We start from the raw sequence: 24,621 nt of genomic DNA, 5'->3' as shown, positions 1-24,621 counted from the left end.
GCAGCAGTAGCAAACAGCAGTGGCAGCAGCAGGGACGGTGGGGAGGGTGAAAGGAGCCATGTGCCGTGGTCAGAACGGGTCAAGCGATGTATGTACTGTGTGTACGTTGAACTTCTTTCGCACCGTACATAGCCGACCGTGCTGATCGAAGGTGCATGGGGGGGGGGGTTAACAAACTTAAAAACAAGAAGCAGTTCTCAAGAAAAGAGTTGTCAATATAGATGATTTAATAGCGCATAGCTCCAGCGGCTTCCGAATATCGGAAGGAAGAGCGTTCCAGACGGCCACAGAAGCGCGTCTGGAAGCGCGCGATGTGGCGACCGCATCGTGCGCTAGGGGTGATGCGTCCTGGCTTGTGGTGCTGGGCGATTCGGGGACCTCCCTTCACTGCGATTCCCGTCACGCTCTCGCCGCTCTACCAGTGACCCAAGCCGGGCCGGACTTGACATATCCCAGATGTAATCCGTTCAATAAAACCAATTGTACTCCGTTAAGGGAGATAGCCCCTCGCTCTCATCCCCTCCTGTGAGCAAACCCTTGACGAGCCTTGAAAACATCATGAGGCTATTGCAACAGACGATATTGAGCCCACGATCCTATACAGTGAGGGGAAAAAAGTATTTGATCCCCTGCTTATTTTGTATGTTTGCCCACTGACAAAGAAATGATCAGTCTATAATTTTAATGGTAGGTTTATTTGAACAGTGAGAGACAGAATAAGAACAAAAATCCAGAAAAACGCATGTCAAAAATGTTATAAATTGTTTTGCATTTTAATGAGGGAAATAAGTATATGACCCCCTCTTAATCAGAAAGATGTCTGGCTCCCAGATGTCTTTTATACAGGTAACGAGCTGAGATTAGGAGCACAGTCTTCAAGGAAGTGCTCCTAATCTCAGCTTGTTACCTGTATAAAAGGCACCTGTCCACAGAAGCAATCAATCAAATCCCAATCTCTCCACCATGGCCAAGACCAAAGAGCTCTCCAAGGATGTCAGGGACAAGATTGTAGACCTACACAAGGCTGGAATGGAGTACAAGACCATTGGCAAGCAGCTTGGTGAGAAGGTGACAACAGTTGGTGCGATTATTCGCAAATGGAAGAAACACAAAATAACTGTCAATCTCCCTCGGCCTGGGGCTCCATGCAAGATCTCACCTCGTGGAGTTGCAATAATCATGAGAACGGTGAGGAATCAGCCCAGAACTACACGGGAGGATCTTGTCAATGATCTCAAGGCAGCTGGGACCAGTCACCAAGAAAACAATTGGTAACACACTACGCCATGAAGGACTGAAATCCTGCAGCGCCCGCAAGGTCCCCTTGCTCAAGAAAGCACATATACATGCCCGTCTGAAGTATGCCGATGAACATCTGAATGATTCAGAGGACAACTGGCTGAAAGTGTTGTAGTCAGATGAGACCAAAATGGAGCTCTTTGGCATCAACTCAACTCGCCGTGTTTGGAGGAGGAGGAGGAATGCTGCCTATGACCCCAAGAACACCATCCCCACCGTCAAACATGGAGGTGGAAACATTGTGCTTTGGGGGTGTTTTTCTGCTAAGGGGACAGGACACCTTCACCGTATCAAAGTGACGATGGACGGGGCCATGTACCGAAAAATCTTGGGTGAGAACCTCCTTCGCTCAGCCAAGGCATTGAAAATGGGTCGTGGATGGGTATTCCAGCATGACAATGACCCAAAACACACGGCCAAGGCAACAAAGGATTGGCTCAAGAAGAAGAACATTCAGGTCCTGGAGTGGCCTAGCCAGTCTCCAGACCTTAATCCCAAAGAAAATCTGTGGAGGGAGCTGAAGGTTCGAGTTGCCAAACGTCAGCCTCGAAACCTTAATGACTTGGAGAAGAACTGCAAAGAGGAGTGGAACAAAATCCCTCCCGAGATGTGTGCAAACCTGGTGGCCGACTACAATAAACGTCTGACCTCTGTGATTGCCAACAAGGGTTTTGCCACCAAGTACTAAGTCATGTTTTGCAGAGGGGTCAAATACTTATTTCCCTTATTAAAATACAAATCAATTTATAACATTTTTGACATGCGTTTTTCTGGATTTTGTTGTTATTCTGTCTCTCACTGTTCAAATAAACCTACCATTCAAATTATACACTGATCATTTCTTTGTCAGTGGGCAAACGTACAAAATCAGCAGGGGATCAAGTATTTTTTCCCTCACTGTATATAACTCTGAAGGCAGGAAATTGCTCAAAACATTGGAACACTTTTCTAAAGAATACTGGCAGCTAAACTAACGTGGGGCATTGGGTTATAAGTGTTAGTCTGTAAAAACGTATAAATAAATTTGTAACTTTAATAACATGTTTTTTTAAATATATATTTTGTTGTTTTTAGCACTACAAAGGATAATATAGAGAGGGATAGGGTGATCATTTTCTGTGAATTTTCCTGTGGATTCATACTGTAATCGTCGCTCTCGTTGTCGGAGTTTCTTGTACCATGGACTGGATTCTCACATTAAAGCTGGACGTGTGACTCGGGCCAGAACAGCACACGGAGAACATTCATGAAGAGATACAATTCTCAGCAGACAGCTTTGCCGAGCTGTCTGCGTTTTAGGAGGACAGATGAGGTCCCACGTGTCCAGAATCAAATCTAAACGCTCATTGATCTTCACAGCTGATAATTAATTTATTCAGGTCTGGCAGGTCATTAAAAATGCTATCATCCATACTGCATAGGTCCTCACACATGCAGAGTTACTCATCACAAATATCACTTTAGTTCTCAGAATTACAAATTAAACTTGCCAAAATGCTGCTATTTAAAAAATAAAACGTTTTGTCAACCAGCTGGAGTCCCGTTCATTTTCTCTCCACTGCTATAAGAACATTATTACTCAGAGGCATTTATGAAGACAACGGACTGATAGGCCATCACCTTGCAATATCAAAGCATGACCACTTTAGCATTTATTGCCAGAGCACTGTAGTACATAAAGGATCTCATGCCGCTTTTTGGCATCAAGGTGGCATGGGCTCACAAACTTGCCCGTATTTTTTTACATTTCCCCCAGGCCATGTAGAAAATGGGCTTGGCTATGGCAAGCCATGGCTCAGCATGAACGTTTAAAATAAACACTGAAATAACAATGAAGTAGAATGTGCATGAATTTAGTCGTAGTCCTCCAGAAATCCTAAAAACATTGGATGTGCGCACGCGAGCATGTCTACAACAGGGCTCATGACCCGTCACATCAAATGTGGCAAGTTTTCTCTCGGGAGACATTCCTAGTTCTATCAATTAACGTGGCATAGGGTGGGCCAGGGGCGGAGTGATTAACACACTTCGCAATAGCCCATGTTTGAAAATGATTTGCAATATTATTATTCGTGATAACGTATGATTGTCCACTAAGTTCTCCATCGTGAAGGAAGCAGCAATGCCCAAATGGGGATTTGGCCGTGTTGATTTCCAATGGAAGCAAAGTGCTGGAAACTCCACATTGATATGGTATGACCCAATCCATCCACAGAAGAGCCACTGCACTAGTGACTTACCACAAAGTGGTATCCATTTTATCAATCCTGTACAAATGGCAGGCCGAGTACAATTTCAGTGTGAGTTGGCGATGATATAAATTATAGAAAATCATATTCCGATGTTTAAATGGATTGGACAGGAACTGCCAAAACTCATTTCCATGCGGACAAAACATTGATTAGAGCCACTTTGTTCAAAACCATGTAAACCATCAAAAGGCAATTAAACAATTAATTGAGTTCATGACATCACCCCGCTATGATGCCACGAATTTAAAGTGGGAAAGTTCACGGCACAAGGCAACGTAGGAATTACGCAAGGCTATCTAATAGGGGTAGAGTGCTGACGTATGGCACGCATGATGACAACACATTACAATCGCCTTTCCCTAATAAAGGAAAGCCCTTGGTCGAGCTGCGGGTCGGTGGCTAGAAGGGGAGAAGCGGCGGATATACTGAACAAGCCGATTAGTGGGAACGATGTGGGGCTTTTTTTTTACTTCACACAGTTTGAGCAGAGGCCCAAAAAGGTCCAAAAACAATTGAGAGGCCGGAAACAAACAGCACCGTCAAATGTGTACTTTAGGTAAAGCTGTAACATGTTTCTTGAGCTGAGCAAGGTTTTTTTAGGCAATTTGCGGCCCCGATACACCACGTTGTGACGCACGTAAACACACCGTGATATTTGCATTCACTTTATTTCTATTATTATGTTTCATATCTACGTGACTTTACCGAAAGAACCACAGAATATGAATTCCTGCAGTCACGAAAGTTTTAAGTCAATACGTAAACACACCGTCAACATAAGCAAAAAGGGCTATGAAAAGCAGGGGATAGAAAGATGGGGAATGGGCTCGCTGCCCCATCTGAGAAAGATTTTAAGAGCTTGGGGAAACAGCGGATTGGGAGGCAACTTTAAAGTCGCGCATTGCGAGGGAAGAAGCAGAGAAAAGTGCTGCGACCCGCGAAGAGCGTGTTCTGTCCTCACCTCGCATGTCTTCTGGCTCTTCCAGGATGGTAGAAAGGCATTCCTCTTTGTCTCTTCTGTCTGCAGGCACAAAGACAGACATCCCCCACCCTTTAGTCTTAACGGACGACTGCCTGCTGTTAGAGAAATGCCTATTAATGCTGCTGTGATACGGCACGACGTGGTGTGGCCCGTTAACGTAAGTGCAGTCTTCATTCTTTTTTCGGTTGAACCAATTTCATTCCGATTGTGTTATCGGTGAGCAGGCTGTGAGACTTGAGAACACAATTTTAATCACAGATGGCCAAGACCTCAATTTAAATCCAGGAACTTCAGTGGTGCCAGCTCAGCACTCTGACCTCTGAGCCACCTGGCTATCGCAGCAGTCACTTTTGTCAACGTACTAGTTATATTCTTAGTTTTTTCGGTAAAGTCACGTTGAAGGGAAACAACAAAATAATAAAATATATATAAAACAATAAAAAATTCTCACGACGTTTGAGTTATGGTCGAAACGTCGTGAGAATTTTTTATTGTTTTATATATATTTTATTATTTTGTTGTTTCCCTTCAACGTGACTTTACCGAAAAAACTAAGAATATGAATTACTGCAGTCACGAAAGCTTTAAATCAAAATTTAACGTACTAGTTGTTAAAATAATTTCAGCAAAAAAAAAAACGGCAACATTTGTAATAAAACACAATTCAGAAGAAACTCTTTGAAAAACGACAAAATACAATTAAGAATCGATATTAAACAGTGAACCTTATTATGAAATATATGTGAACTAGCCTTTTGCCCGTCCAAGGACGGGTGTATTGCAGTAAATCTGAAACTTGCGAGCAAAAATCAGACCGCGACGTGATATTATTTGCATCAATTCGTGTGCAGTTTGTAAGGGCGCGGTAACGCAGACCTAATTCATGTAAAGGTTATAATCCCTTGTTCATCATGACGTCCTTTTTACTTCGATGTCTCAACAGCGTTACAGAGATCACGTGACGTGAGGGTTCTGCCTAAGTAGTGAGGGTTGTCAGTTGACGCCGAGGAGGGGGGAGGAGTCGCCTCGGCCCATGTGGAGTGACGTCAGCCGAAAATTATTATTAATGGGGGGGGTGTCCATTTGGAGGACGTCACCTTGTAATGATTATTAATTAGGGGGGCTGTTCGATGTGGAGTGACGTCATGAGCGTTAAGGACAGACATTCCTGGGTGATTATAGTAGGTATATATCACCAGCACTACACACACACACAAATAGAATTGTCTGTCCAGTGTAGATGTTGACCACTTGGCACTAACCGAAGAGGATGCACTGGCCAAAGGTTACGTTAAAATAATAGTTATCACCGTTACATAAGCAAGCTACAGAGCCACAACATTTTTAAACCGGTAAATCAAATGTAGAACAAGTGTGTGTGTTTTTTTTAATTCTCGTGAGCCCTTGACTTGCTGAAGACGACGACGGAACACAGGGCAGCAGTGTTAATGCGACACACTGAAACCCATTCACATCACAAAGACCAGCGGATTCACTATCACACAGGCTGGAAGACCTCATTATTATCATTTTAGAGAAACTGTCTTCGACAACCTCGGACAATTAAGCAAAATGATTGAGTTCATGACACGTCCGGCAGCTAGCATGCACGATAGAGCTGAGAGAGAGGAAAAAATAAATGTTAAGACACGATTTCAAAATGTCTTTCAATATCACCCTCAACATGACCGATGCCTTCAAGTCAATCTATTACAGCTCAAAAAGAATGCAGCGCAATTGCACCTGCATTCTGACGTAGCATTTGATTGTCGCATGGGCATATGATACGCTTAAGACGAAGCACTTCATATGCACTTGTCCTGTATGTAAATGTAACCGGCCAGGTCACTTCGCGGCAGAGTGAGCGGCTTGCGAGCAGAAGGTTGCGAGTTCAAATCCTGGTTTGGGGGTTAACCGAGCCCATCAGTCTTCTGGGGGCCAATAAAATGAGTACCCACTGTCTGGGGAAGTTAACAGTGGTTGTCCAATGGATAGACTCGCTCCTCCCTTATGAATGTGGAATTCAAACCACTGGCTCAGGGCAGTAATCAGTAGGAGATGGGCATCACCCAAATGCTGATTTGAACAGAAAAATCACTGAAAATGTGACTATTTTTTTCACGTCACGTTACTTTGTAAAGTTGATGGGAACTATGCATACTCTGTGGGCTCTTTTGTGAAACTAAGTGGTTTACGGAGCAGACATAACCGGTGCTGTGTCCTTTCTCTCAAAGCACGGTACCCCCCGCGCGATCGTTCATCGAGAGTGACGTTGCTGAGCCACGTTAAATATTTAATCACCATTCCCTTTCATTCCACATGCTATGCAGCTCTGTGGCAATTTCCTCCGAGGATAGCTTCCAGTTCTTCAATTATATGGGCTCATATAAAATATTTAGGATGCGACACACGATGTCTTGCACATATTCTACTAATGCATACGTTTTTAAACAAACACACATTTGAGCATGTGTTGTATGTGTGTGTGTGTAACCCTTATTTAATCAGAAGATGAAATAAACCCATTGAAACACTTGGGAACCTGGCATTGCCTCTTGTAAAAAGGGAACCTGGGTTACATCAACAACAAATCATTACATTTAATAATCTTGGATAATTAAGCTCCGTTTATATTCAAATTGTGAACATAATATGGACTGTCATTGACAAGAGAAAAAGTGAGTTTGCAATGGTGCACATAGATATATAGCTTTAGGGACATTTGTTTTGTGTTTAAGGGGAGAAGCGGAATCGCAGTGGTTGGCACACCACTCTATGAACCTGGTGACCCGAGTTCGACTTCCAGTCACAACTAACATCAGTGGCGTCTGAAGCCGTAATGGGCAGAACCCTTCACCAAAAGGCACTGACCACACCTCCGATTAGCACGGTTGGCTACGTACGGTGCGAAAGAAGTTCAACATACATACAAACCCCCATGGCTGACAGTGTGGATAGATAAAGGACTCCACAACTCTGTTCAATTAGTCTTTTGCGTGCTCTTAAATCAAAGTCCATTGTGTTTATTGGTTTTTATTTTGTACAATGCCAGCTTAAAACTGCGTGTGAAAGTTTGATTCAACTCTGTAAAACCTGCCCAGTAAGGCAGCACCCCCTGTTGGCACAACTGTCGAGTGTTTTGTGTGTGAATCAGAGGCCTCTCACATGTATGGTATTCATACAGTGGTCCTATTCAACAGAAGACTTGTTTAAAGGTATTCAAACGAAGCCAGTTGGGCCGCAACAAACAACACAGACAGCGTAAAACAGTTATATAGTCACCGTTCAAGTAATTAATCTCGACCAACTAACACATTCTAACTAATATGTGCCACGGTGCCAAGATGTTAACTCCCTCGCCTGGTATACAGGTCGTCGTGGGTTTGACCCCGACCCTGATGCCTGCTGTATATTTTGAGTTTGCATGTTCTCCTCTTTGCAGATGCCTTGTCACCTGCTGGGTAACAAGGCATCTGCAAATCGTACAGGAAGTAGGTTAACAAAGGCCACCAGTAGAGTCTGCATGTTCTTCAAATGGTGTGTGTGTGTGGAGTTTCTGTAGATGCTGTACTTAAATGTCCTCCTAGTAGCAATAAAAACTGAGGCCCTACCAAGAAATAATCCTGAAGATCACAGACACTTAACAGAATACACGATTACATGATTTATGAAATACACATTATGCTCATTAAAGCCAACATTATTAAACTAAAAAGTTTTGTTAAAAACGATGACACATTAATTATTGTATTGATAATAATTAAATTAATCTGCTTTAAGATCAGACTTTACACATTAACAACATTTTAATTGATTTAAGTTCAAAATCATCGTGGTCAATGACAACTCAATTTTGAAGGATAAAGATTTTTAAAAAAATTAAATGGCGATAAATTTAAGAACTAAAAATCAAACATGTGAAATTGCCATCGACGCATCTAAATACCTTGAGATGAAATCTGATTAAAAATTTTGAAAAATAAAAATTACTCATCCCTCGGACGCATTAAAGACAACCAGTCATCACTGTATCGTATTAACGTAGTCACAGATAATATTGTTGTATGGGATTTCTTTCTTTAAATAAAAGCCAGACAGAGGACGGAGAGCCAGTCGGTCCAGGGAAGCAGAATAAGCGATGCTGGGCAGGGCGGTGCGAGACATCACGATGGCTTTCACACGTCACCACGCCTCGGTCAAGACGGAACGCATAAAGGGTCAGCTTCATTCTGCGTCCATCACTCCAAATTCGGCACCGCCGTGACACTGCACATCCCGTGCATCTGGAGCTGTCCACATCCTCCCCCTCTCTTATCGCCGTCGCTTTCTCCCTCCCTAGGTGCTGCCGCCCGCCCGCATGAATGCCGCCATTCGTGGTAATTTATTCACGACTCGGTGAAACGATTGCGTTATCAATTCTATTATTTTGTTTTTCATACCAAGTGAGAGAAGGCCATAGAGGCTGATCTTTTCAAAGGTGTGAACAAGGCTAATTAAACGTTTCATGTCGGTTTGTTGAACGTGTGTGCGCACAGGTATTCACTTGTTCAGTAAAGTTTATGTATTACCGGGCAATGAGCTCGTGGTAAGACATGGTCCTATTGCAAATGAGATGTGAAAAAAATGCAGTATACTGGATTTCTTTGTGCTCAACACTTAGTGATAATTTACAGCCCTTTGTTAATCCACTGCTGGACGAAGGCCTCCTGACACGGTGCCTGCCGGTCGCAGGGATCTGTTTGACCATAATTGACCACGCTGGTCAGTGTGGTTGGTGAAAGGGCGCCCAAAACCGCTTTAAATATCACTGGGTTCATAGTTCAGTATGCTCACCATCGCGACACCACTTCCCACGTATTTTCTATGATGACACCAAATTGATTATGTAACGACGTTGAGTTTTCCCGTTGCCGGAATTATCAGCATTATTCTGCGGTGTCTTATTTCATGGGGAATGTTGTATGACGGCGACAACAATGATGACAATAAAATAATGATGATCACGATGATGCCAATGCAGACAGTGAAGACAGGCGCGTTGGCAAGGCTTCTGCAATGTTGTGCACCTGGGGTATTTACATCAACAAGCAATGCAGCTCAAGACAAAGTGCGCGGTGCACAAGACCGACCGATGGATGAACAACCAAGGCCCTGCTGCTACTGCCACTGTGCACACAAGGTGAGGGCTCAAGGCGCATACCCAAGGCGCATACCCTGCGCATACCCTGCGGGTATGCGCCTTGAGATTGAACGCGTGCTTCAAACAAAATCGATGCAATATCACGACACATTTCCAGCGCCCGTTTTCTCCACTCCGCATTCCGTGCTCGCGTCTGTTAACGGCCGATCAAAGCCACCGGCGGCGAGGACGCCTCCCCGGCTCGTGAAAGTCTCCGCCCGTTATTGGCACGGACTCAGGCACACCCCAGGGCCCGCAAGCGCTGGAAAAGCGCTGGATAAGCGCGCCACTGGGGGGGGGGGGGGGGGACGCGGAGCGAGCCGGCGCTTTCATTAAAAGGCAACAAAACGTGAAGACGACGAAGAGCCCCGAAGGGAGTCGCTCGTGGAGACAGAGCACAGAGCGCCGGGTAAACAGCGTGCGTTGTAAAGAACGGTGAAAGAAGCCGATTGAAAGGTGTCTCTTCGTACAACGGAGACCCGGCAGAATACAGCAATATAATTTGCCGTACTTTTCCATAACGTGCATCGAATTATCCATGGATGGGCGGCGCACTGCTTAGCGAATATTTGTTCACTGTGTGAAGAACACAGTGAACAAAGATTGATTCCCGGACACGAATAAAACATCAGTGGCAAGTTATATCACAACCGGTTCTGGTCTCTCCCCCTTCACCAATATGCACCGAATATCGTGGTGAAAAAAAAATACTCATGGTGACTGACATGGTGTGAAGAGGCCTTCATCCATTGGTGGATTAAGATTTTGTATTTATTTATTTTAATCAGCTGTGATATATTTTATTTGTTATTCATATCCCTATCCATAAAATTCCTCAGGAGGGTCACACTTAAGATGGTTGTCCAATTTCTTCTTTTAAGACAGGTTGAAATAATGTATTCCATCAACACCACCACCACCACCACCATCAGTGGCAAACACTACTTAGTTTGTGAATTACACATCCTGCATTTCGTGTGTGTATACGTGCTAACGTCACTTTGTGGCGAATGGCGGGTATTGGTATATGAACCTTATGGCGGGTATTGGTATATGAACCTTATGGCGGGTATTGGTATATGAACCTTATGGCGGGACCCCGGGGCCCCGAATAAATGGAAGTCAAAATCACAATCAATTAATTAATTAATTAATTTGTTTTTGGCGACTCCGTCCCACCACGCACATAAACACCTCGACCCACCTGGCGCGGATCATTCTGTTGTCATGTCGTCCAAGCGCAGCAGCGAGGACGAATACGCAGAAGAAACAAAACTTTTAAACTTTGATTAGCGCATCGTGTAGCGCTCGTCGAGAGGAATAGATTGCCGTATCGTTCGCCTTCAACAGACGTAAAATGACGTCGCAACGCAGATTATACGAGAGCCGGGGGCTTATGGGGCCCCGGGGTCCCGCCATAAGGTTCATGTCACGAGCAGCTTTGGGCAGTGACCTGATATCAGACCAGAGAGAGATGAAAGGCAGTTGACAATCCATAAGTTACAATCTTCAGTCTTGCCTTGATTAGCGCTGAATTACAGAAATTACCTTGAAACCCTATGTGTTTTTTTTGTCACAGGAACAGTCTTTTTTAAAATGAAGTTAAGCAGAGACAGCCTTTACCTCTGAGCATCTGGATAAATAGTGCTTCCTTCCCACATTTGTCTCGTCGCATAAACCCATCAGGTGCATGGCCTTCTGGGAGGTCACCCGAACAGCAGCATTGGTTGAATAAAAGCACACCCTGGATTGGTGTCCACATTCAGCATCTCATCAGCAGCGTCGAGTTTGATTGAACCAATGCTGGCAAATTGCCCGATGTTTGTCGGGCAAGGACCCTTTCTGTGAAAAATGGGTCAGCGTTTGACGCGACACTATAATATGCAACACAAAATCATTATTTAAGCATCATTTGGTGAGAATGCCAACGACAAAATAATTAACGCCCACTTGTCATATTTGTTGCTCCACGTAAAAAAATAAGCATTTTTTTTACAATACTCATCAGCCACACGGCCTTTTGGAAGTTCGTCTTATCAACATCTCGTGGTCAGCAACCAAGGGGAAGACCTTCATTCAGGTGGTTACTACGCTAGGGTGATAATGAATGTTGTTCTTCGGGTATCAAGAACAACATTTGAAGCAATAGATAGGTTACTGGGTTGTATAATGTCATCGCTGTAATTGGCGTTATTACCACGCGATCTAACGCAACATACTAATTCAGGAAGATAATGATGACGAGACTAACAGCTGACCTTGGTGGTTAGGTATCTACTGTACCTGCAGGTTGAGGGACCCAGCGGTGGCTCTGTGCGGTGGCAAAGACAACGGCCCCAATGGCCTCTTGTTTTTGACAAATACAGCATCTTCTTTGGTTCTTTCGGTAAGGTCACGTAGAATGAGAATAAAATAATAAAATAACACAATAAAATTCTCACGACGTTTCGGCCAGGTCTGTACCTTTCACCTGAAGACGGCTGCTTGCATTGTGGCCGAAACGTCGTGAGAATTTCATTGTGTTATTTTATTATTTTATTCTCATTCTACGTGACCTTACCGAAAGAACCAAAGAAGATGAATCCTTGCAGTCACGAAAGCTTTAAATCTAAATTTAAATACAGCATCCATACATTGGTGCTAAAGTCAAGCTATATCTGTGTAATGTGTTCATGTTTCTGTAGATTAGTTTAGTCATGTGTGCTTTGATCAACCTGGAGATAATCTACTGGAGTCGATTTGCGCTGCAGGGAATTTACACATTTTATCGTTGGTCAGATAATTTCGATTCCTCGTGTGATACAGTATATTTGTTTTTGTTGCGATTGCTTTCTTTCATCGCTCTATTTAGTTTTGTTCGCTCTGCTTTTGTTATTTTGGTGCGCAACGTGAAGCTTAGAAATGAGAGTCCTGCCCTTTTGAGTTCTATTAAAATTTATATTATGTTATCTTACCAGGTAGGGCTCACTGAGCTATGTAGCTCTTTTTCAGAAGCGACCTGGCTATCGCAAATGATAACTCAACCAAGCGGTTCATCGTGCGGAAATTTCTAGCAGTCAAACACTCTAAACGGATGTTTCTAAATGTGGAGGGAAAAAACGGAGGACCCGGAGAAAAATCCACACGACCACGGGGAGAACATGCAAACTCCAAAAATACAGGCTTCAGGGTCAGCATCAAACCCACGACCTCTTTGTGTACCAGGCGAGGTAGGTAACACCTGAACCTTGTACACTGCTGTCCACGTCGGCAGCAGTCCACTCCAAACGCTCGTCGGGCCAATGAAAAGGCAGCGTTAAACCAGCGTATGCGCAGTACACAATCATGGGCTAGTGTGCCATTCTGTGTGCCCCATCCCTTATCGCTACGCATGCAGCTTAATGGCCATGTTAACTAAATGCAGGCGATTTCGAACGCTACCAATTGAAGACGCTATCACTCACACGCCCGTTACATGTTCACACAGCCTGGTGTTGCGTGGAGATTCGTGGCAGACTTTGATTTTTAAAATGCCTCTAAATGACTGTGTTGTTGTGGGTAATTGCCTTTGAAGCCTTGCCGTGTGGAATTATTTCCTAATGAGCTAAGACAGCTGGGCACTTAGACAATTGCAGGATGTGAGTTTTGCAATGATTGTGCACACTTTGAATGCAATGTGTTTACTATTATTCAGTTCAATGACCCTTTATTTAACCATGCGAGAGCTCATTGCCGATTCATTATCCATTACAAGGAAAGCCAGGAAAATGTTAATGAAATAGTAAATGTCTATTCAAGTAGCTAACAGGTTGCTTGTAAACTAACATATACGAAGCCTATACTCAGTCATTGCAAAGGTGATAAAAAAGATGACAATGATATCCAGCATATGTTGATCTGTGCTATCAATATAATGATAATGAATACAAGCGATGATGATGATGAATAAAAGCAAAGAGCGATGATGATAAGAACCACAGCGAGACACTCGCATTAGAATGCTCGACAGTATTTCACGAGATCACCCATGAGACACCGTGATATGAACCCCAGCATTAAATTCCCTCACAATCTGACTCTCCTCATTGTCAAAACAATTCCGCAAATATTAGCACTCACCTTTTATTCAAAGCAGTGAAACCGGCTGCACATTTGACACCCGGGACCCGCACTTTGAACAGCCCCCCCCCCTCCAGTGTGGAGCTGAGCGAGCCCACACTGGGTTAAAGCAGACAGCCGGTGGCAGGTCAGCCGTACCGGCTCTGTGGTGAATTTTAATGAGAACCTATTATTCAGTGAAGCACACAGGACACGGCAGACGCAAGCGCTCCCAATGACCCGGGACGGCTCATCACTCGCCCGGATTGTGGGAGCTTCCATAGCGAAGTCCACGAGCGTTTGACTACCATGATCGGGACCCACGGGTGGAACAGCAGCCGGAGAGAGCCCAGGATTCAACCCCAGGACAGCAGCTCGGGTGAACTGGCGTGGGCAATGCCATGCTTAAACACACACAAAGCTCCAAAGGCTTGACGGATCTCAGCGACGCTGACTCAGAGCTCTAGCGCGAGCTTAACATGAGGCCCCCGAGAGATTCCCAGCCCCAGGGGCTTAAAAACCCAACATCTCAGCGATATTGGGTTTGTGCTCTGGCACGGGCATCAAGTACTCCCTGGGAAAGCCAGGGAAACCCACGCGAACACAGCCCCAGGGCGTGAACCCCAAAATCTTAACAGCACTGTGCAATCCGCCACTACGACGACGTATTGTAAACCTTTCTTCTGATCAATGCTCGATCGCTACTTCAGCTAATTAAACCATGCATTTACCTGCACCATATGTAAATTGCCAGATAGGACTGGTGAATGGAAACAGGTGGCACCCCCTCGTTTGGATAAGTGATCACACCTCATTGCAATCATTCAAGTGGGCATGCGAGATAGGTTATATGTTCACCGATTGGGCAGACGTGCTCAAAGGAATATGCAACCGTAAACAACAATTAATTTGATCTTGGAGATACTTACAGAGGCTGGGCCAAGTATAAAACTGTGTTATTGAGAAATGAGAATCACGCACGTCATACCATTATCGTGATGGCACTGAATTGAAATGGCGTCAAGATCACGAGAGTGTCATAATGACACACGTGACCACATGAAAAAAATCTAACTCGTGTAGGACAGCCAATGTCAGCCACACAGCTTGCGGACATTATTGAGACGATAATGAGATATTTCACTTTTGATATGAGCATTCCTTCAACTAGGGTTGTAGGCTGCCACAATTGGGACAATCACACAACAAAACCAAACAAAACTCGACGATAATTACACACGGAACTGGGGCGAGGGTCAGAGAAACAAAATCGCATTTTCAAAAAATCCGGAGGATTTGGTTTTTTGCCATGAGCTGCTATCGAAATTAATGTTCACGTCCCGTGGAAATCCTGCAAGCAGTCAGCCCGCGCTAATCCCCAGGTGTCAGGATCCAAATTAAGCCCCTGGATTAGCGTGTGTCGTGCATTTGGGACATGTCAGTGATCACATTGAGAGCACTAGGCGGTATTGGAGTGCAGGAGCAGTGGAGCAGTTCGAACAATTCTTAAACTATTTGTAATTATTGTTTACGAGTTTTTTTGCCCGTCCAAGGACAGGTGTGTATTTCAGCAAATTTGAAATATTCAATATAAAAATAGTTCATATTCTTGGTTCTTTCGGTAATGTCACGTAGATAGAGAATTTTTTTAAAATAATATTAATTATTTATTATATTTCTTCTTTTTAATTTATTTTAATTTTATTATTTTTAATTTTTATTTAATTTTCTATCTACGTGACTTTACCGAAAGAACAAAGAATATGAATTCCTGCAGTCACGAAAGTTAAGTCAAAAATTGTTCAGTTCGTGATTATTAATGAGGGAGAGGTCGCCCCATGTGGAGTGACGTCACCCGCTAATGGTTATTGGGGAGGGGTGCGGCATGTGGTGTGACGTCACCCCCTCATGGTTATTGTAGAGGGGTGCGGCATGTGGTGTGACGTCACCCGCTCATGATTATTCATGACGGGGGGGGGCTCTTTTGCAGTGACGTCACGTACGGATGTCGCACTGTGCTGCGTATATTTTTTACCGTCACTTTCTGTAAATAAACGTCATATTTGAAGCTACTTTGCGCAATAAATTATTTAATTCAGCTCGACTTTCCTCTGCGTTAGTGGAAAAATCCACCCATTCATGAATATTAATGAGGGGAGGGGTAGACCTCATGTGGAGTGACGTCACGCGGGGGGTGGCGGGGCCTCATGTGGGGTGACGTCACGCAGGGGAGTGGGCCTCGTGTGCAGTGACGTCACGCGCGGGACACACATTCTTGGCTTATTATCGCAGTAATATTTTGTTCTAACGTATAGAAAAAAAAGAGGTAATGGCGTAGCCCTGCAAATTGCTTGCTCATTGCCACTGCTCGCAGAAAGGACCCCCACAGGGCCCCCTCGAGAGGGAATGTTGCCCTCCTCTTCCAACGCTGGCCAGTTGTCTTGGAAGAGGTTTGAGTACCCACGCCTTCCCTCACCGCACACGACCTGCCAATATACAAACCGCGGTGCACCCATTCATACTGCAGGGTGAACAGAGGTGCGGGGAGAAGGGTGCTTACTGAAAATTGCTCCATTACTTCAACTGCCGCGCCAGGAGATGGAGTCGAACCGGCGACATCTGGATTGCAAGTCCAGTGCGCTAACCACAAGACCGTGACAGCATCTAACGTACATCGAAACAATGAATAATTAAATTTTTATTTGAAGCTTTCGTGACTGCAGTGATTCATATTCTTGGTTCTTTCGGTAAAATCACGTGACTTTACCGAAAGAACCAAGAAAAATGAATAATTAATCATGTACACAGCCATTTATCATCCACGAATGGTTGAAGGCCTCCCTATACCATATGTTTGACCATACTTCTCCACTCCGCTCAGTGTGGGTTAGTGAAGAGGAGGGTACGTAGGACCAGTTGAGATAATATCACTGGCCACTGATGGTCACCAGGTTCATGGTGTGGTGCACTAACCACTGCATCACCGTTCCACCTCATGCACGTATTTGTCTTTTTTTCATGAAATCTTTTGTAAAAAAAAATACTTTTGTGATACAATTTTGTAAAGTTGGCAAATAATTTGAAATAGTCCCAAATTAAATGTTATCCTGCACATAATAATATACACGTATCGATATCCCCTTTAGCCATTATAGAACAATTCATTCATTAATATTAATTCGCATAAATTCATTTTCTACCGGAGGTTATGAAGTTACGAGCGGTCCTCGGAACCTACATCAGAGGTTACGTTCCAAAAAAAGGTGCCCAAAGTCGAAACGACGCATGTCGAGACGGATTTTCCCAGAGAAACAATGATATAATAGGGGTCACACGTTCCTGACCGAGCATCCGATAAGCAACTTCTTTATAGATGTCAATACAATAAGTGTTTAGAAACTTCTTAACTCGATTATTCGTAACTCCTAGCTTATTTGGACCGAATACGGTAATGGCCTTTCTGCTACGTTCATTTTGAACACCATCACTGGAGCCACTCGCCTTTCCTGCAATCAGACATTTGTAAGGATTAAACGCATTTATAAAATGCTTTTTAAAAAATCACGAAGGATGCACCGGAGGCTCAGCACCGGCGCGCGGTGTCGGGAGGCGGACTAAGTGGGCGCCGCATCGTACATTTATTTTGTTTGCGCGCAGGACTGGCACCCGAGTCGACGTCGTGCCGTTCAGTGCGGGTCCCATCGCCGTGAGTAACGACGTGGGGAGTGTGGGGGGGGGCGATTGGTGACGTGCCGTGAGCGCGGATCGACGCAAGGCGGTCCCCCCGAGAGTCGGGGACCGCCTTGCATTAAGAACCATTCTCGTGAATGGCTTGGAAGCATTTAACACCCCAGTCATAAGTGATTCCTATGATTAATTCCTTGCAGAAGTTACTGCACCATTGCCTCCGTGCAAACCGGCTGAGCGGATACAGTGCCGATCGGCACGGTCGGCTACGTACGGTGCGCAATAAGTTCAACATGCACACGTACACGGTTTATGCACGACACACGGCCGATGGGCCACACTCGCATTTGTATGAAACGGGCGGCACACAACAAATTGGCAAATAACCCCATTGTTGGCAGTAACAAGGACACGTTTTAATTGAAAAAAAATATATGAATAAATAGGCACAAATTTCTCTCCGAACGCGTTTCCAGATTGTGTCGCGAGCATGGCTATGTGCGGGATTGTTCGTTCCACATGCCGGGAGGTTCCTGAGTTCGCGAAAAAACTTCAGAACCTGAAGATGCTTCCGGAACGCTGAGCAAGATGTCGGTCAACGTGCCCATCAACGCGCTGTACAACCCGACAAACACATCAGAGGTGCACAGCACAACCACCAACAATCTATGCAGTGATGAAAACACACATGTTGACTGATGTGTGCAAAAGAGCACGTTCTTTGCATAATACAAAAAAATTGCCCTAATTCATTTTTGTCCTTTTGCCTGTACCTCTGACGCATTCTGATCCGTTGTTGCCTGTTCCTCCGTACGCATTACTTTCACGTCGGTACTCTAGTTCTGCGCTGATGCACCACAGACCCTTGCAAACTCGCTGGGTAACCAGCCAAACGGGACTTTTCGTGTAAAAAAATGAACATTGATTGATCGACATTGCTCCTGGGATAACTCCAGCACCAACTCTAAACGTCAGTGGCATCCAAAAATGCTTCCGCCGCCGCCTCCTCCCCCCCCCACCACCTAGCCACCAGACCCTTGACGAACACAACTCCACATCCGCAGGGCCACGCGGTTAAGCGTCAAATAAAGGTGCGCGCTCGCACACAAGCACCATCAGCGGCGGCAGCCGTACAACATTAATTGCGCACGCTACCCACGCAACGTGCGACATTCCGCGCGGTCGAAACCACGCGAGCGCCTTTGCTCGCTTGCCGCGCGCTGCTTTGGCCCCGCACGGGGATCCCCGGGCGTAATTACACTCCCAGCTGTCGCCACCGTGGATGGAGCAGCGTTCCCTGCACCACCCCCCCACCCCACATCCACCACCGCCCCCCTTCGCGCTTCCCGCCACGCCGTTGCCAACTTAGCAAAATGAACACGCGTTGCACCTGGTGCGCAACAGCCAGGCCACGATGTTCCCCCGGAATGATTATTATTATTCAGGAACGACCCGTGAGAGCGAGATGAAGAGCGTATTTTCAAACGAGGGGGATTTGCCGAGCGGCGAAACGCGAGCGTTACAGCCGGTCCCTGGCGCTCGCGCGGGGCGGGGGGGGGAGTAGAATCCACGATTGAGAACAACGGCGTGGGATTCTAAAAGAAGCTCGCGTGAGTCGGAAGACAGAGGGCTCCTCGTTGGCCGAATGTCCTAGGCAGGGAATTACCGGTGGGGCCCGAAGGTGGATATGAACGATTGAATCCCGACACCTTGAAATGAGCACCCAGCCTCCTTGCATACACTTAGATTAGATATTATGCAAATGTTGTAACTTAATGAGATTACAGTCCAATCATAAAACATTCATATCGTTGCCTATCAGGGCGACGTCAAAAAGACAGATCATTGTTGCCACGATTGTTCTTATTATTTACATCATATTCGACAAGACAACAGGCAGTCCAAATAGACAACATACAATGAGGGGAGACCAAATGCATGGGAAGACACAGAGACACCGACAATTTGGATGCCTGCACACACGGGGAAAACAGCCAAGCACGTGGACGCAAGCGTGCTTGGCTGTTTTGTACCAACAGACAAGACAAAGATCCCCCATGTAACCTTCAGAGAAAGTGCTGTTAGCGAGCATCTATGTAGGCCGGCACGGCACACGAGGGGGTGGGTGACCAGCACCACCACGCCCGGCCGCCTTCATCTTCATCGTGGCAATGTTAACACACCGCACCATCGGAGGCCGAGTTGACGCAAGGGAAGCCCAGGACCGGTTCAAATAATCGCCGCCGGTGTTGACCGCAGGCGGGAGTCGAACTTAGGTCGCCCGGGCTCGTAGTCCAGCACAACCAACCGCTTCCCACCAGGCAGACACATGAACCCCAGACACAACAGCAGTCCCAGTGAGGCCCTCCTTCCGAAAAAAGGGATGGCGCAGACAGTTTCACCAAATGTCTGTGCCGCCGCGTGCGAGATCCCGGCGCGCGCCACCAACGGCCGCAGAGAGAAAGCGTTTAACCCCGCTCCACCAGCGTAGGGTAAAGCGGGTGGAGATTGCCCGGCAGCGGGGTTAAACAAACGCCTCCTCGAACGGCCCACCCAAATTGGGTTTAAGTAATCTCCGTGACTTACTGTGGATTTACATCGAGATGGGAATGGCAGCACTGTTCGATGCGTATCGATCTCGGTCTGTTGAGAAATTGCTTGCTCACGGCTGGTTGACGGGCCTCCACGAGAGGGAGCCCTTCGAGAGGGTATTTGGCCTACTCTTCCACACTGGTCAGAGAGGGGGGGGGGTATAACCCACACTATACCCCATCGCACAAGACCTGCCAATCCACTATCCGTGGTGTACCTTACCCCCCATCGTTCAACTGCCACGCCAGAAGGTGCAATGAAATCGGCAACACCGTCTGGCTTGACCTCTGTGCGAAGCGTCACACCACGGGCGATAGCAAGTATAAAAATCTCGACCGTGGCTCGAAAGCGAACGGCGATAGCACCACGTTACACAAACAGGGCGGCGAGTTATTTTTATCGAGAGGCTCTCTGCGGACGGGAATACACCGCAGCGGAAGGCGTTGTCGCGATCGCACTGGCAGAGACGGACCGCTCCCCAGGCGAAGACGCGAGGGTGCCTTACACTGCTGCACCGGGCCGGTAGAGCGCCGAAGCGCATGCACAAGTGTCGCCGGGCACTGCGCGCCCGGCGACACTTGACATGGGAGGGGGCTCCGGCGGGTGCAGAGTGCAACCCACGGAGTGCCGGACGTGCTCGGGGCAACCAGGCGTATTAAAATTTACACGAAATTCATCGTTTTTCGGTACGTGACTCGTGACATCAACTCTTGTGGCACGGACGAGGTGTCGACGGAGAAGGGATGCTTCAGGATTGATGACAAACGCTGTATAACCTGAAACAGATATATTTTATGAATGCATCACCTCTCTTACAAGTAATGTTGATTAAAACTATTCCCATTTTGTAATGAATCAGTTGGTTTTCCATGAAATAGCTGTATTGGCATTCACGCGAGTCTTGTTTTCGTGTGATTTTGTTATGATAGAATTCTACTTACAAAGTTAGACGTGTTACGCAAATTGTGCATGCATATATATACAAATAAACACAAAGACAAAGATACGCCGTGTAGCCTTAACAGACTGTTGAGGCAAGTGCTGTTTGCGAGCACCTTTAAAGGCCGGCACGGTACACGATTGGGTGGGTGGCCAGCACCATGCCCGGCCGCCTTTGTCTCCCCAGTGGCAATGTTTACACATCATACCAGGTACTCATTTAAGGCTGGGGTGCCACGGATCGACTGACTGAGACGACTGGCTGATGCACCACCTGTGCCCCCTCCTGTGCCAAATTGCTGTGCTTTAGCCACCCGGCACGCGGCTTGTTGTTGTGATCGTCGCTCCTCCAACCACCGTTGTTGTTGGAGGGCGACTGCCTCCATGACCCAGCCAATGCAGCCTTGGCCTGCCGGAGGAGCTCACCGATGGGACTTTGTTCATCGGTGAGCACACAATCCAGCCTGTTTAAACCCAGGATGGATCGCAGGCATGCCAGCCTAAATGTTTCAAACCGGCGAAGATGTTCCATTAGGGGGGTCCACTACCGCTACCCACACACACACACACGGCACATCGCACGGTGACTCATGCACCACAGTTTACTTTGCCTTTCCATCGCCAAGCCAGCACAGGAACATCCCTGGCTCTTGAAAATTAAGCAGCTTAGCTTCATCTCATATCAGTATGCAACACTGAGTGGATCGTGCAGGCAAAATGACCACATCTACCCGAGGCACTCTGTCAAATTTACAAGGGGGGGGGGGGGGCGCCTTCATTTTATCACCCACTGCTCACTGCTACAGCCGCAGTGATGCGATATAAAATTAGCGAGAGCACACCGTGCATGGTGCACTGGGGATATAGTCTGTGTACATTATTGTGCAAATAAAAACCATCATCAGCAGGCCCTAAAGAAGTGCATTATGGTCCTCTTGCCTTAGCTCACCATCGGAATCAATTTGAGAAAATTGCGACCGACTGACAGACAGCAGTAACGCGAAGATCGTTTTTGTGTGTTTGTTAAAAAAAACAAAATTGGTTTTCCAGACGGCATTATTTTTCTTGTTACGACGCATTCATAGCTCATCATTTAGAGATTCGATGCGCTGGGGGACTGCACCGCACACAACACGCCCGGGAACCACGACGAAACCGCGCGTGAGATTGACACACGGCACGCACGAATGTGCGCGGTCCAAGCCACCGTGGGGGCGGCCGCATAAACGAGCACGGCGGCGGAAATGCCATGCGAACCGCGCCGAGATTCATCTCCGTCAATAAAATATCAATGACGACGCGGAGCGGGGAACGTTCAATGCTGGCACGCGCGCGCCGCACTCACTTGTTCACAAGCGCGCGTCCACGCGTGCACGCGTGGACGCCGTGCGCAAGCGCACCCGAGTATTGGTACGCGTGGGGTCGCGTTGGTGATAGACACACGACACGAGCGCAAAGGTGAAATAACAACGCAGGTTCCGAAAAATCCTCCGGCGACCACCGCGAACAGCCCCAGCACGTAAACAACTCGAACGACGAGCCGTCACACTAGCAGCGTCTTCACATTCCAAAAATAGCGCACACCTTGGGCAAAAAAAGTGAGTCACGGAGTCTCCCATTCCGCCGGGCGTTGCCGAGTCGAAGACACAAATTCGGTTTCCTCCTTCGCTCCCCGAAAGCGTGCTGCACAACGGCGGTGGACGGCCGCGTACCACGCGGATCCCTCGCAGAGGCGGGCGCGCGCCTCCCAGATGTGCCGACATCGTACCATTCATATATTATTAAAAAAAAAACACACATTAAACGAACCCACCCACCTTTGAGTCTGGGCGAGTTCTTCATTGCGCTGGTCATCACACGCAGACGTCGGGCTGAGCCCAACGACGACTCCCGGCGCGTACACTGCGATCTATATTTGATGTTAAACCACGAGCCACCTAGAGGCAGGCGGCCATCGTGTGCTGGAGGTGCGGATTAGCGGCAGCTGTTCTCTGCGACTCTGCGATCGATCGAGCGAGCGGGGGCGACTCTCCCGCATGCGTGCGCTCGCTCACCCGGCCACTCCGCGTCTCCCGCGCGCTCTGCTAATCCCAAGCCTGGCTGGCTGGCTCCCTCGCACGAGCACGCATCCCCCGCTGGGTTAACCCCTTTGAAGCGCAGCAGCGGATGGGCTCTCTCACACCAGGAAATATTAAGGGGGGGGGGGGTTCCGTATTGCCGCTCGCTCGTTTTATTTGACCGGTCCTCATCTCCGTCGTCATGATCATCATCATCATCGCTGTCATAATCGTTGCATTTGCTTCGAAATACGATCTACACAACACAATCGCCAAAAATAGAGGTGGCTTGCAGAGAATTACATTCGTGTGAACATTACGGCAATAGGTGCGAATAAATTTCGCATGGGGGCGTCTGTATTGTTCATATGTCTCGTTTTTTGTTTTTAGCAGCCCGTTGCCAATCCACTTCCGCATGAAGGTCTTCCCATACCTTTCTATCGTGGGATTCTCTTGATCATGCTTCACCATGCTGGTTTGTGAAGGTTGGTGATGGGGTGGCCAAGGGCTAATGCGAGCATCACTCGTCACATGTACAGCCATTGCCGGGAATCAAACGCATGTCGCCAGGTGCGTAGCGGTGCACCGACCACTGCTCCATCATTTTTTCGTTCAATAGTTAATGCGCCAACTCGTGAGCAGAGTTAAAATTAAATGTCTAATTGTCATCGCCATAGTAATCCACAACACGTATAGCGCCGATGATGGTTGCGCGCAAATGAGCAGTGGTCCGCTACACTGTTCAATTTAGCCAACCTGCTGCAGACTCCGCAGCCAGGGTAGATCACTTGCTCTATTTAAAGCGTAATCTCCCCACCCCCCTTAAATACAGGATGAAAACCTATTTAGGTTGCACGGCCTACAATTTTCAGCTCTTGGTTTTCATAATCGGATACTGCGAGACTCGGAACGGTCATAAACTCAGGTGGCCAAGTGAAGGAACAATAATGTAAATTCAACTGGCGCATAATAAAAAAAAAACATTAACTATATTAGCATCTCCAGTTAAACCCAGGTGAGCTGGGTTCATTTTGGGGCAGTTATAATACAACAAGATCACGAGTGCATGGCTAATTAAAAGTCTGCATTTTTCTGCATTTCTTGGCACACACCGATTCATTAAAAAAAGACAACCAAACACTGGTAATTCAAATGGGTCTCTGCCAAGTTTACAGCTCATATCACGGCGACAGAATCACACACACACACACACATGCAATAAAAGTTTCCAAGCCCAGTCTTCAGTATTTTAAAACTGCTGGCCGCCAAATGAGTCAGAATTGAATTATCCAACAACTGCCAAGGTTAAACACAATCTCCCCTGCTGGCTGACAGCGCACTGTGCGTGGTGGAAGTTCGGAGCACCACACTGGTAAACGGTGCAACGGCGACACCCGCCAAGGGGGGGGGGGGGGGGGTAAGATTTCCAGCGCTCGCATCTATCACGCTGCGATGACACGCGTGTCCGCCAGCGTGCGAGGGCGTAGTGGTAATTGTGCTACATACACACGTCAGTCGGGGTCTACATGCAGCCCTGTGGTCTGCAGGGTATAGTCC

At 46.7% G+C, this 24,621-nt stretch overlaps 1 protein-coding gene across 2 annotated transcripts in view; it reads right to left on the bottom strand.

Annotated features, from left to right (window-relative positions):
* Nucleotides 1–24,200, bottom strand: part of LOC142924582 (uncharacterized) — a 135,213-nt gene extending 111,013 nt beyond the window's left edge. The window contains exons 1-2 of one of the 2 annotated variants that reach the window (XM_076067086.1): nt 22,825–24,200; nt 4,513–4,572 (exon numbers count right to left, since the gene is read on the bottom strand). In XM_076067086.1, the coding sequence (XP_075923201.1) occupies nt 4,513–4,572; nt 22,825–22,861 (97 nt within the window). In that variant the 5' untranslated portion in view covers nt 22,862–24,200. The remainder of the gene's footprint in view (nt 1–4,512; nt 4,573–22,824) is intronic. The other variant, XM_076067085.1, reaches the window with a different exon arrangement.
* Nucleotides 24,201–24,621: the final 421 nt, after the last annotated feature.

This window comes from Petromyzon marinus, chromosome 14 (assembly GCF_048934315.1).
Source record: "Petromyzon marinus isolate PM22_M1 ecotype Great Lakes invasive population chromosome 14, UKy_Petmar_22M1.pri1.0, whole genome shotgun sequence".
Lineage (NCBI taxonomy): Eukaryota > Metazoa > Chordata > Hyperoartia > Petromyzontiformes > Petromyzontidae > Petromyzon > Petromyzon marinus.
The sequence above is the reverse complement of the archived record's forward strand: the minus strand, read 5'-3'. Positions and strand labels throughout refer to the sequence as shown.